At 43.4% G+C, this 14,852-nt stretch overlaps 1 protein-coding gene and 1 long non-coding RNA gene across 2 annotated transcripts in view; both read right to left on the bottom strand.

The window, feature by feature from the left end:
* Positions 1-12,464, bottom strand: part of LOC125721493 (tripartite motif-containing protein 29-like) — a 52,769-nt gene extending 40,305 nt beyond the window's left edge. The window contains exons 1-3 of the mRNA XM_048997440.1: positions 11,741-12,464; positions 7,953-8,048; positions 7,147-7,380 (exon numbers count right to left, since the gene is read on the bottom strand). Coding sequence (XP_048853397.1) covers positions 7,147-7,380; positions 7,953-8,048; positions 11,741-12,019 — 609 coding nt within the window. The 5' untranslated portion in view covers positions 12,020-12,464. The remainder of the gene's footprint in view (positions 1-7,146; positions 7,381-7,952; positions 8,049-11,740) is intronic.
* LOC125721523 (uncharacterized) lies at positions 3,275-6,964 on the bottom strand. Its single transcript, XR_007385800.1, has 3 exons — positions 6,816-6,964; positions 6,194-6,253; positions 3,275-5,213 (listed from the first exon to the last, which is right to left on the bottom strand). It is a non-coding gene; the product is annotated as an uncharacterized LOC125721523 (long non-coding RNA).
* Positions 12,465-14,852: the final 2,388 nt, after the last annotated feature.

The following is a 14,852-nucleotide window of genomic DNA, read 5'->3' as shown; positions in this document are numbered from 1 at the left end:
TACAATATATAGACAGAAATATAAAATATACATATAGAGGGGAGGGGAAAAGCTCCCCCCACTCATCAGGCTTAGATTTCATTACATTTTATTTTATTCAGAATCAGAATTCACTCCATTAGTACAACTGCATGTACTATGAATTTGTTTAGGCAGGTTTGGTGCATTTACAGACAACATAGAACATAAGTCAGAGAAAAACAGTCATTTTGTATGTTTGTTCAGCTTACAGAACCCAATTATTAACATACGTCACACTTCAGACAGAGTAAAAAGGGTTATACTGGTTATAAAGCAGAGATTTTACCTTTTTGCCACGGAGAATCAGCGACATGTGAGACTCTGATACGGTAAAAATGATTCCTCCAGCACACAGTGAGCTATCCCAGCATGCACAGCGACACGAGGGAGTTTGCCCCCCCCATGTCACCTTCCTGTCCCCCCCTGACAGAGACACTTCTCTGTTTGCAGTGTTGGGGTCCAGCGTCAGCTGGCAGGAGTCTGTAGGCAAGAGGAAGAGCCATTAATCCCATGACGAAGCCCAGCATCTCCATCATTATCACTGTCACACCTCACACACTCACTCACACAGAACTCGCTCCAATACACACATTTTATTCCCAATATACTCATGTAGCCGCCCGAGTCTGCGGCGCTCCGGCTGCCCCCTGCGCTGTGAGACACGCCGCGCTGAGAGACTCGCTGGGGCCGAACTGCACTTTAGCCTGCGCTCTATTATTCTGTACGATACATAAAATATAAAAAGTCAAATATGTGAATTACCTCAGGAAATGTTGGTCGCCCGCGCGACGCCGGCGGGAAGACGCGCCGAAATGACGCGGGTGTTAAACTAATAGGCTTAATTACAGGTAAATAAAATTACAAACAGCATTCATCAAACATATTAACCATAAAATTACACAACAAAGATTACCACTAAAAGTGAGTTTGTCTTTAGGTCACAATATGAACGTCTTTTAATCCACTTTGGACACACACCTCTCTCCAGCAGCGCGCCGATGCGACGCTCCCAACGCGGACGCATCTAGGCTGGTTCTCCGCAAAGCGCAGCACTCGCGTATTACACCGCGTATGCGTACATGGAAACGTTCATATTTCTCTGGTCAAGCTGTGTACTTTACACATGCACACGTGCCCTATTTAAGTATTAGTAGTAGTAATTCTGATATTCCCTGCACACGTACTACAGCCGCGAGGTCTGTGTATGTTTCCCTACGTTTTACAAATTCAGAGCGGCAGTTCACGGGGCTGCCAACTTTGATCAACTGGCTGGCGTGAGCTTTTCAATTTGGGACAAGTCTGCACACATATGCATACGCATTTATATGTATGCAACAGTTCTATTACCTTGAAAATTGGCTGTAGGGTTTGCAAACTACCCCAATCCTTATCAAAATCATCTATGTTGGCGTTTAAAGACAAATTTGGAGTGCGGCAGGCGGTCGTCCGCGGAGGAGTAAAATGCATCATAAAAGTCTATACAAACACGTCCGCTTATACGTGCGCGGAGAGGTACCAGTCTGGCCGCCACGGGTTTTCTGTGTTGATTCCGGCTTCGTCTGTACACTTACATGAGGATAACAAGACGCATGCGCGAGGTGCAGTGCCACCAGAAATTGGCGTGGCAGTATGGTCACGTTTTGTCACGGAACATTGTTAACGGTACAGATAGTATTAAAGTAGCATCTGATTTTTTTAAGAATGAGTGTCCAGAAGAGCTGTATATTTTCACAGACAAGAAAAAAATATTCCGAACACTATTGTGTCCTTCTTTGTACAGTGTCTTCAAAATTTAATGGCAGTATAAGTTTCTTAGAAAGCAGTGTCATGCGTACAAGGTACAATAAAATTCTAACCTGAAATTCTTACTTGCCTACTTTCATAAGCAGCATTATTTTTCATACAGTTCCATCCATCCATCGATTTTTCTGGCACTTATCTAATATATAACATATAATCTATTTGTGTGTGTGTGTGTGTGCGGTTATATATATATATATATATATATATATATATATATATATATATATATATATCCATCCATCCATTTTCCAAACCGCTTATCCTACTGGGTCGCGGGGGGTCCGGAGCCTATCCCGGAAGCAATGGGCACGAGGCAGGGAACAACCCAAGATGGGGGGCCAGCCCATCGCAGGGCACACTCACACACCAGTCACTCACACAGGCACACCTATGGGCAATTTAGTAACTCCAACTAGCCTCAGCGTGTCTTTGGACTGTGGGGGCAAACTGGAGTACCCAGAGGAAACCCCACGACGACATAGGGAGAACATGCAATCTTTGTCATCGTCTACTGGATATAAAATATCTTCAAACGGGATATTAAACAGTTCAATCTTGAGAAATAAATTAGCTATTTTAAACATAGAATAATTAACTGACTTACACTGGAACAGACCCAATACAGAAAAAAGTATTGCAATAATAACATCATGTAGCAAAATTTGTCAGAAGGTTTAGTAGTGACTTGGCTCGAATCGGAAGAGATGAAGAAAAAAAAATTATAAATGAGATTTACTGCTTTAACCTGCAAACCAGTCAGTTGTCTTACTGATACAGAAAAAATTGTAGGAGGTGCCTTACAGAATAAATTGTATGATTATATATAAACATAAGGCAGAAGGAGCCTTTGTTAGATTGTGGCAAAAATGGCTTGAACAAGGTGAGCAGAACTCAGCCTATTTCTTTAGGCTAGAAAGTCAGCAAGCCTATCATCAAGCTAATCATGACTATGTATAGTTATTGCAGTCACTGGATGATTAAATAAAACCAGACAGTAGTAAAACTGCATATAGTTCACAGTACATGGTAAACAAAACAAGTCGGCTTGCAGCTCTAATCAAAGCGTGTTCTTCAGAGTGCCGTCTTGACTCCTTCGTCCTTGTACAACATTTAATGCCACAACCTCATACTAACAAGTGAGACTGGAAACGAAGGAACCGACCAAGATGGTTTTCTCGCACTGCCCCCCGGTGGACATGACCTTCAGTCCTCCAGATAGATGTAAACTACGCACGCAAGTGTAGTCGTGTCGTGTGAAGTCATGGCCCTAAAGCACAGACTTAGGAGATGTTCAGTGTCACAGCCAGATTGGGTAAGACTGCAGGTGCCGTCTTAGGACAATATTAATGAATCTGAAAAAAAGTACAGTCAGCGAATGCACAAAAAGGGCAAATGTGAGGGAAGGAAGCCCCCCCCCCCCCGCCCCCCCCCGAACCTCACTGCCCATAGATACCGTAGCTCACACAAGATAAGGATGCAGATAAAAGGTTTTGATGAGCTGTTACTGAGTGATACCAAACGTTCCTGCTACCCAAACAAAGCGAGGGCAGTTTCCCAGCTTTCAGCATTACAGTGCATGATGACATCTAGGACAGGCTGGGCCCTTACCCCACCGCCCGCCGCTTACTTGGTTTGGATCCCCTGCTGTAGCTACAGCCCACACTAGGCAGTGAGGAGCAGCCCCAGTGTCAGCCATTCCTGCTCTGACTGACTTCAGGGGGAACAAAGTGCATCAAAGCCCACAGCTACTCTCTCTCATCTGACTCCAGTTGTGTGTCACCTACACACTGGGTCAGACAATGTGTTTAATACATTAAACTGATCTTTACTGAATATCAGGTCTGTGGCTGGAAAATCATTATTAATGACTGATTTTAATATCAAGATAAACCTTGATTTTTATGCTTTAAACTGAAATGGGGTCAAATGAAAACTATGCAGCAGCCCTGATCAAACCAGCTACTCCTACTTGCCCTTTATCAGTGAGACTAGAGCACTTAGGGAAGGAGGTGGAGCCGCCGCCTTATTTAATGGGTTTGAATTATTTTTACAAGTCAGGCACTACTTTCTGTCAGAAGGGTAATTATGAATCTGAATGAACAGAAATTACATGTGGAGTTCCTCAAGGGTCCGTTATTGGCAGTGGGCAGTGGTGGCTTAATGGTTGTTGGATTGAATCCCCGACCAGCAAGGCACTGCTGAGGGACCCTAAGCAAAACACTGCTCTCTGGGCGCTGAATTAGCTGCCCCTTGCTATGTCACGATGTCACATATGGGTTAAATGCGGAGGACACATTTCGGTGTTGTGCACTGTGTGCTGTGGTGTGTCAACACTGATCACCAATTAGAATTATAATCCTCACTGAGCCTCTTTGTTCAACATCTACATGCTTCCATTTGCTCAGATTACGGAACACTATAAAATCTCTGGAACACTTAAGGCCATGTTGTTAGTAATAAGAAAAAAATTCACAACAAATAATAATCCATTGTTATGCATTATAATCATGGCTTTAAATATTTATCAAAAGGCATAACACATTATAGGCATGCTTATTATGCATAATGAATGATGTTTGAAGCTCTCTTCTTTAGTGCACTATAAATACCTTCATAATGCATTATAATGATCAGTATAAGCATTAAGGATGCTTTGTATTGCATTATGAAGGTATCTATAGTGCCTTATAGTTGAGTGTGTCATAAAGCATTCATAAAGCGTTATAATGATGGATATAATGTGTTATGCTTTTTATAAATATTTATAGCTGTGTTTAGAATGCTTTATGAGTGCAGTATAATTAAGCAATAACACACTGTATAAGAAGATACTCCGGTATATCATGGCTGTAATTCGGTCAAAGGCACAAGGCTATAGGCCACCACAAAAAATAAAAAAATAGTTCTCATAACATCAGTGAAAGTGGGAGGGGCCATCGTGTCCAAACCATCCGCATACCTGGATAATTCAGTCAATAACCAATATAGTTTTGTCTAATATTTCCGGTGGCAACAGTAAAACAACTAGCCAGCTTATTATCGGAGTAACTTTGCATTGTAAATGAAAACCATGCCGCAGATTATGAGGCAGATTGCAAAGTTCAGTTATTGGCATCTTTAATAGTGCGACTGTTAAAAGGACAGTTGGCAGCTTATAAAAACTTATTCTGGAACAGAAAAGAACAAATCCCACAAAACGGAATACATATGAACCTTTACTTTCACTGTCAACTATGTTAATTTTTTAAACTGGTGGAAACACAGGCAGGTTCTGAAAAGGCATCAAGTGACAACCAGCCCAGCACCGGCTCCATGTTGGTGGAAATGAGGCATCAGTACAGTGTTCCCAGGTCCTGCCCAAGGTCTGCTTAAGATCCACCCAACGGAAGCTGAAACCAGCCCAATAAGAGTGAGAGAGAGAAGGATTTCTCTCTAAACCAGATACGGAAAAGCTTGTTCATGTGTTTATTTCCAGCAGGCTAGACTATTGAAATGGTGTCTTTGCAGGTCTTGGTAATAAATCAGTCAGACAGCTGCAGCTCATCCAGGATGCTGCCACCAGAGTCCTCACTAACACCAAGGAAGTGGAGCATATCACACAGCTCCTTAATCACTGCACTGGCTTCCTGAGCATCATAGGATTAATAATTAAATATTACTTGTGTACAAGGCACTAAATGGCACTAACTTCCTTGAACCTTTGAAGCATCCAGACCCCTGAAACTTTACTCAGTGTCCCAGAATGAAGACCAAACAGGCTGAAGCAGCTTTTAGTCTCTATGCTCCCTGTCTGTGGAACAAGCTTCCTGAAGACCTGAGGTCTGCTAACACTGTCAGTTCATTATAATCAGGGCTTAAAACATTTCTGTTGCTGCTTTGTTTCAATAAATTAAATCAGCAGGAGTTTAGTTGTACGCTGCCTCTACAATCTCACTTCTTTTTAGTTAACTGTTTATTTGTGTTTTGGGCTTTTAGACTTTTTAAAATTGTTTTTTAAATTGACAATGAACGTGTTTGTAAGTCCCACACCAAAGTTCCGAAGTATCGAAAAAGTACCACAGCTGCAATGATGCTTTTGGTACTGGAACTTCTGGTACTGGTACTCGACTGGAAGTCAATGGAAAAGGGAAAGAACCAAAAGTACCAAACCTGGTGCAGTGGAAAAGCACCCTGAATAAACTTACCTTACTTTTCAATTGGATTCAAAGTCCACTGAGATAAAAAGCTCATGTAAATGTGAAAGACCAGGAGGCAGCGGGAGAGAGAAAGAGAAGCTCCACTAGCAGTAGAAAACGAAACACAGTAAAACACAGTAAAACACACTCCACCTCATACAGGGAGAGAGAAGCGTGTGTGTGAACAGACTCACAGTGTAAGAATTCTGCTCTGGTCCTGGGCACTAATACTGGTAGGACGGTGTCTTTGGTAACTAGAAGGAGACAAAGAGAAACAGGGATGTGAGTAAAAGGAATTTACTTGTGGGAGATGGACTTCACTCACTGTGGAGATAACAGCAGTGGGGTATTATCATTATGAGGGACAATCACAGGCATTTTAACAAACTGCAAATCATGGTAAGTTACACATAATACAGATTTTTGGTTTCTATAATGTAGAAGAAACATGTTTCATGTGATCTGGGTTTTGCAGCCAGTAGAATGTGAAGCTCTTTCACCAGTTATCACGAAGATTTAAACTTATTGTAAACAAACTGACTTGGTCACACAAATGTGAGGCTGACTGTACTGCATACTCTCTCTGCACGGTCTACATCGGGGGGGGGGGGGGGGGGGGGGGGGCAATTCTACCCGCAAAGTCCAGTGTGTACGCAGGTCTTTGGGGTAACCTTTAGGTCAGCTGTTCAACCCCAGGTGTGAGACCCTTCAGCCAATCAGTCCTCTAATTAGTAATCCAGCAAAAGCAGCCCTTTCTGGGTAAGATTGGCCAGCCCTGGTCTATATTAACATGAACAGACTAGAAAATGTATTAACCTGGGTGATGGATCTCTGCCATTTTCATTCTGCAAAAATTCTCCAGTTGGTCTTTCATCTCAGAAACCACCTTCCTCAAATTCCCAAAATCAGATCTGGGACTGACAGAGATTCTGGGTCCAAATCCAGCCTCAGGAGTGACAGGAAGAGCCTGGTGCCTCTACAGACACACAGTCTGATTAAACAGCCTCATCAATACAAATGTGTATTGCAATCTAATTAACAGAACCTTTAACATCTGACCAATGACAGACTAGTTGAAATACAAATGAGAACATGCATCCATTTGAATACTCTGGTTTTTTTATTGCCAAAGTAGCTGTTCTGTTACCTGGAGGAAATGGATGTGATCCTCTGTGTGTGAAAGCTGCTCCAGCTCAGAGTGTCTCCTCTTCAGTTCATCGATAACCTGCTTCAGTCTCTCCATGTCTCCTTCAGCCTGACTCACTGCAGCCTTCTCCTGATCTCTGATCAGCTTTGTCACCTCAGAGCGTCTTCTCTCAATGGAGCGGATCATCTCAGTGAAGATCCTCTCGCTGTCCTCCACTGCTGACTGTGCTGAGCTCTGTTGGTGACACAGGGAGCAGAGGACAGTAAATTACAATTGGCCCCTTTTGAGACTCCAGAGAGCCTCATTGTACAATAGAGATGTGAGCTGACAGGAGGTATAAAAACAGCACAGGGCTGAGGTTTGGAGCGACACCATGCTGGACGCCTCAGGTACTGAAACCCAGCCAGCATTGATTGGAAATGATCCCTCATTAAGCTCATACACTGTCAGCTGCAGGGATTTGGCAGAGACTGGTGGCTGTATGGGGCAGGTTGGTTGTCACCATTAGGTCTCAGTTTAATAGGTGACTTTTTTAGTGTTTATTTGCATTACGCTGGGTTGTAAAAAGTTGCATTTTTCTCAAATGGGCATTTATGGTATTTTTTTAAATAAATAAGCTACTACTGCTGCAACACTTGGTTAAACTCTGTAATCCAGCAACTCTATCCCACTGACCCAGAATAACCCAGAGCAGCATTAATTTGATTAATCCGCACAAGTCTGTAAATCTGCAATCTGTTGAATCTGAAAGAAGATACAATATGATCACACGCCAGCTGTTATCTTCTCCTCAGGTTCATACTCACAGTGATTGAGGCCACAGCCTCTCTCAGCTCCTGCAGCTCCTTCTCTCTCATCTGAATTCTCTGCTGAAATTCCCTCTGTGTTTCATCCATTTGTTTCTACAGATAGGAAACAAGACGACAAAACAAGTTTGTTTCATTAGCTGAGATTACATTCATTTATCATCCTGTCCAAGGTGGACCCCAGCCTTGGGCCCTATGCTGCCTGGGAAAGGCTCCAGGCACTCCCCCTGACCCTGACCTGGATTACCGGCTAGGAGATGGATGGATGGATGGATAGATGGATGGATGATAGATGGATGGATGGATGGATGGATAGATGGATGGATGTTCATTAATGATTTATTGACTGTAGGTAGGATACAATGGACATAGACCCTTTGGTCCTGTTTCCAACTGGTATTAACATGCGTCCTGGGTGATCCAATCACAAGTGGACAGCACTAATTACCCAGGACGCATTGAAGATACATTGAGATCCGATCACACAACCCACATTGGGAGGTGGTCTGGGCTGCATATGGCCACATTCTTATAGCAATGTGAAGGCGAATGTGTCCTGGGCTGCACTGCAGGACCGGCTACTCAACTGACGTCCTATTAGATTGATGTCAGATCGCATGTCAGTTGATAATGGGCCACTGTGTATAAACTGCGCTGTGAACAACAATAATGCATCTTTTCTCCTGCAACCCTAAAAACTCCGCTGGGAAGTTGGTTTAATATTGGACTGTTTGACCCATTCATATGGAAACTGTGTCAAAGTCTGCATCACTGATGTTCCACGCAAATTCAGAAAGGAAAATGTGTAAAATGGGATTCATTAAAGATTCTTCAGAATTTGAACATATCATATATTTAATGTGCATGTTGGGGCGCAGCCTGGTGCAGGCAGGGAAACAAGGTGAGGATCCACTTAAAAGCTCCAAGACAAAGGGAATTAAGGAGACTGAACCAAACTGGAAAGACACACAATAAAGGAACAACAAGGGGTCAAAACTCACCAGGGAAAAAGTAGCTAAGAAAATGACACGTGGACTAACAGAGGGAATGGGGCAGCTAGTGATGTTAAGCTTGACAATAAAAAAGCGATTCACTACATTCTGAAGCACAGCTTCAGTTTCCTTCGTTCCACCCTGAACACGTGACCATGGTCATCTGAAGCTTCATTCTGCACTCAACCATGTGACTGCTTTGGAAACTGAAAATGTGGCACAATCCTCATTACCGGTTTCAAACCTGTTGTACAGCACATAAGTTGTAATCATCATAATTTTATAATAATTCATTTTCAATAATTAATTTAATAATAATAATAATTATTATTATTATTAGTCATTATTGTGTCCAAGGTTCAGTTTACTTGTATGAATAGATAATATCAGATTTGGGTGAGGGTATTACCCAATAATCTGTATAATTTTCCCAGTATAGAGACCAAGAAACAAATGATTGATGAAGCTTTGGTAAATATGCACAACCCTTCACCATAGTGGATAACGCAGGATTTAGGGAGGTTGTGGGGATCCTGGATCCAACCTACATTCTCCCATCCAGGCAAACATGAAAGGGTTTGGTGACAGAAACATTTAAGATAGAAAAAGAGAAAGCAAAGGAAGAGGTGAGAAATGCCAAAGCAGTAAGACTAACATCTGACATGTGGACATTCATACATATGGAAGCTTATTTAGCAGTCAAATGCCATTTTATAAATGATAAGACTGAGCTGTCGACCGTATTATTGGGAGCAGGAAAATTCCCAAAGTCTCATTCTGCAGAAAACATGGCTGCAGTCGAGGCAGCCTGATGGAGGAGTGGGGAATACAGAATAAAGTGCGATGGCTCACACTGACGCTGCACAAAATGTGATTGTCTGTGTCAGACACACAACCTGCATTGCAGGTTTCTGTAGCCAATCTAATGCTCAGGCTGCTGTAGCGAACTAACAAAGACAGATGTGAGACAATTAACCAATAACAACAGTGCAGGGAAAACAGGCAACAAGTGCAGTAACTTATATTAATGAACACAAGACTAGGAAAACTCCCACAAACACTGAAAGTAAGAAACACACACAAGGAATTCAATACTTAGAAAGTACAGAAACATGTGGAACATAATAAAACAAGGCACAAGCTTCACAAGCAGAACAGAGAACTAACAAACACTGGGAAGAATAGAAAAGCAATAATTAAATGAAAGAGGTGAGGTTGGTTCCTGACCTGCCTCAAACCCATAACCAGCTGGTCCCAGCCTCTGTGTCACACACTCATCCCAATGAGCCAAATGCAGCCATGTGGGGAAAAGGAAGAACACACTAGGGCCAAAGACGATGAGAGGACAAAGGGGATGGATAGCGATGGCTGCTGGCCACACGGGGAAGAGACACAAGGACAGGCACTGAGGCGAAGCTTCATTATTTATGTCAAAGCTGCTCCACGCATTATTAATATTAGTGAAATGTGCCGGTAAAAATGACATGAAGGTAAAATTAAAGCATGTAGGTAAGAATGTGTGTTCAGTACCCAAGCAAATGGATGTGTGAATAGAAACATATAATAACAGTGTAATTGTTTATATAGTTTTATATTGGGCTGTCCGGGGGCTTGAATTCCAGGTTAGATATTCAGTCCCACTCCAGCCCTGACTACTTTTACTTCATTTGTTCCAAGTCAGACATAATTCAGCATATTAGACAAAACAATGAACCTCTTTGTTAATATTGTCATAAATTTTGAGCTTCACTGGTTATCATTGAAAGCCAAAATATTATCCTATGGCAACCAACACAATGCTTTAAAGGCTGAACCCTTTAACCTTGAATAGAAAAGTATTAATCTACGTATATCTTGGTACCGAAAGACCTTTTTTAACATGTACATTTGTACTGTGTTGATGTAGGTAAGGTAAGGTAAGGTACGGAGGTAAGGAGCACACACTGAGTACAGTGCCTTACCGCACCCACCACACGACGAACCACCTCAGGGCTGAGAACCTGAGTGCAGCCGTGCAGTGGGTGACACCTCAGCACCACACCAGTCCCAATGGAACAGTGTGAGTTTTATCCGGTGGCTGCAGTGCCAATCCTGCAAAACACCTCCTGATGCAGTATAAATATGCATGTGGATGATGTGAAAAGTTAAACTTTATTGTGAAAATATTATTTAATAATAATAATTGTCTAATGAAAATCGCGACATTATTACGAAACAATAAATTGTAAAATTTAAAAATTATACATAGAAGACAAGTGTTATTATGAAATATAATTTTATGAAATTTATGAAATTTTATGAAATTATTTAAAAATAAAAGGATACATTATTGAAATATTGATCATTTTATTCATATTTTTTGATATACTTATTATTTTATTTTGAGTGTCATGGCGTCCCGTACAAACATCTTCGGCGGGCACGGCCTTACTGTACTGTGGCTCTAGTGAGTTCTTCTGTACTATGAAGGGTTACTGGCTTCTCGGGGTAACTTGTCGGATGTAAGGTACCACAGTTTAAATGGACTTCATATTCGTTTACTTACATTTTGCCCAGACTACCTTAAATCCGACAAGCTAGTAACCTCGCTAGTAAGACCGGACAAGTAGGTCATGACAACTTTACCGAACCAGACTTGATCTGAGTGTTTCGTAGCAATTACACTAACAGGTGTTAAGACAAAATCCATTTATTTAAAATTAACTTTTAGATAATAACAATAATTGATACTTTCACTGATCCCTTTGGGGAAATTCTTTTAGATAGAAAGGGGAAATTCTTTTAAATTAGCCTGACCTGTATCTCCGCCCTTCCTGTAGCAGCTGAGACTGTATCATGGCCTCTGTGTTCATCCATCGTACAGAGATAACAGATACACTGCTGGTCGGTATGGCAGTAGACCTCCAGCGGTTTGTCATGGTGGGAACAGACCTTGTCCTTCAGATGGCCGGTGGCATCAATGAGCTTGTGCTGTTTTGCATGGTGGAGTTTATTGTGAAGCTGCAGGTCAGTTTCACAGTAAGAGGCCAGACACACCAGGCAGGACTTGACAGCTTTGTGTTCATAGTCAGTCATAATTTTGTAGCATTAAAATATAAATTTTAAATAAATCCTAACAGTATGTGTGATTGTGGTAGGTGTGGGGTCTCTGTACCTACAGTAAGGAGGTGGGATCTCTGCTCCTTGAAAGCAGACATACTCACTCACATATGATTACAGTTCTAGTACATAGCAGATACTGTTGCTGAAAGTGGTGAACAAGTGAGGCAAATATAACAATGCAAACATGCCGCTGTCAAGGTGCTGCCTGGGCACTAGTGCAGCTAGGCTGGTATTTCTGGGCTCCACAGACATCACTGGTGGTTGGTGTTGTGGTCACCGGGATGAAAGACTCGTGCAGCAGGTGTTTCTCAGACAACAAACAGGGACTTACTGGGATCAGGATGGGAGGCTATGGAACCGGCAACACATAAGGCACAACATCAGTGATCGAACTGGGGAACACAGGACCAGGAAGCACTTAAATGGAGGACTAATGATGGAAGAGACTGGAGACAGCTGGGAGTGTTTAACACGAGGGCTGGAACGAGACGTGAGACCAACAAGCAGCAAACATGGCCTGTTAGAGCCATGTCAGGGAGGAGGCGGGACATTTAATTACATTTTTATATAGCGCCTCACAGAGTCGTCCCAAGGCACTTTACATAGATGTGTAGTCATACATTACAACATCATTAAAGACAGTAATACACAACGGGAAAAAGGAAAGAAAGATATTAAATAAAGAAAGCCAGATGACAACGGAGGAGAGGAACCAAAACCCCCAAGTAAGGAGATAAAATAGACCTCTGGGGGTCCATGGACAACTGGCTGCCCAACCCCCCCGGCAGACTAATATTACTGAGAACAGAAAAGAGTGGAGCTGCTTGCTAAAGGCCAGGTGTGAGGTGTGATTAAAGTCTGTCAATAAGCCTGTTCTCCACGCTGGCCTGTGTAGGGTGACACTCAAGGCTGCACCCAGGATGACACAGTTAGCAAGTCCAATTTGCAGTGTCACCCCTCCATGGGACAGAACCTGGACTCCAGCTGAGATGGTGCCCCCCCCGGGCAGCACCTGGAAATGTGGGGAGGCAGAGAGCATGGATGGTCAGAACATGCATCGACACATAAATGGACAGGCATAGTGGATAAAAATGGCATTGCTTAATGTGACAGTACCCCCCCACCCCACCAAAAGCATGCGCTCCGGCCATGAAGTCCAAAGGGGTTAGACAACAGGGATGGAACCAGACTGGACTCTGGACTAGACAGGGGACGACAGAACAGATGGTAGACAGGACAAGACCAGAGAAGACTAGACAGAACACTAGACAGACAGCAACACCAGACATAAGAGCAGTTGCAGGACATCACTAAGGACATGGAGCGGATAAAGGAAAAGCTAGGAACCACAGGTACAGCAGTCCTGTCAGACCCCAAAACAGGACGGACAGCTGGAGGGTCAACAAGAACAGGGGCACAGGATGCACAAGACAAGGAGAGATGGGGCATCCAGGGAAGACAGGCAAAGACTCGGGGCTGGGGACCCTCCTAGGCCCCTTTCCAGGTGAGGCTGAACTCTGCCGAATCACAGGACTAGAGGGTCTGGGGGGGCCAGCAGGGCCGGAGGACGTGAGGGGTTGGGAGGTGATGAGAGAACCGCAGAGCAGTAGAGCAGCAAGGAGACAACAGGACAGGAACAGGAAGATGGCAAGGGACATACAGGGCAAGAGCAGAGACTGGCAAACCCTCTCTGGGAGACAGACATTCTGCCTGCCGCTTTCTTGGACTCCTGTTGATACTGGTGACCAGAAACTGGGACCAGAGTAACCGGAGTCTGGGATGAAGGAGGGACCCACGTAGCAGGACCCAGGGCAGTCCAGCAGGACATCCTCTGGATCCATCTTCTCTGGGCTGGGTTTAACATGAGGGATGGAACGAGCAGCAGGCATGGCTTATTAGAGCCACGTCAGGGAGGTGGCAGGACATGACGTTTGGGGCTATGGTTAGGGTTAGGATTAGGCTTAGGTTTAGGTTTAGGGTAAAGTGTTTGTGGCAGAGAGCGGTCAGTAGTACAAGGACACGACTACACCACCTGGGGAATTTCACCACAGGAAAAATTACTCTAAATTAAGAGCACACAAGTTCATTTACAGAATGGAGCTGGACATGTTTGTACTATTGACAGTTTGTTGAAAATATAAAACCAAGAAACAAGACAAGCGCTTTAGCATCAACGACCTTAAAAAATTAACCAGCAACCAGCCTTTGGCCACTGGCTGACAAAACCCAAGCAAGAAACAGGTGTCCGGTGAAGTTGATCAAAAAGGGGAATGGAGTCCCCTAAACACACACACACACACACACACACACACCTGTGCCCCACCACACTGATCCCCACACAACTATACTGCACACAGTGAAAGTGTGAACACCACCACCCCAGACCAATCAAATCTTAGTCAGCCAGATCAATAGAGGCAGCCACTGGTATACAAATAAACGGAAAACAAAAAGAAAATACCCCAATCTAACCAAGAATCTGAGTGTTGAAATCTATGAAGAGTGCAAACAATGAGTAACAGAATACAGGCCGTCACTCTGCAGCAGTCCCATACAGAAAGAAAGGGCGGCCTAAAGTCTGTTAAGTCGCAAAATTAGGGAATGAAACAGCTCCAAATGCAGGAAAAGATGCGGCGATCCTTGTCCAAGGTTGCAGTGTTGATGTGCTGCCACCTTCTGGGAAAACGATGAACTGATTTTGAGATTAAGAACATGTATGGTTTGCTGGTGGGTGGCATGGTGGTGCAGTGGTTAGCACTGTTGCCTCACTCCTCTGGGACCCGGGATCGAGTCTCCGCCTGGGTTA

Source organism: Brienomyrus brachyistius, unplaced genomic scaffold, assembly GCF_023856365.1.
Source record: "Brienomyrus brachyistius isolate T26 unplaced genomic scaffold, BBRACH_0.4 scaffold33, whole genome shotgun sequence".
Lineage (NCBI taxonomy): Eukaryota > Metazoa > Chordata > Actinopteri > Osteoglossiformes > Mormyridae > Brienomyrus > Brienomyrus brachyistius.
Note: the sequence above shows the minus strand (reverse complement) of the source record. Positions and strands in the feature narration are given on the sequence as shown.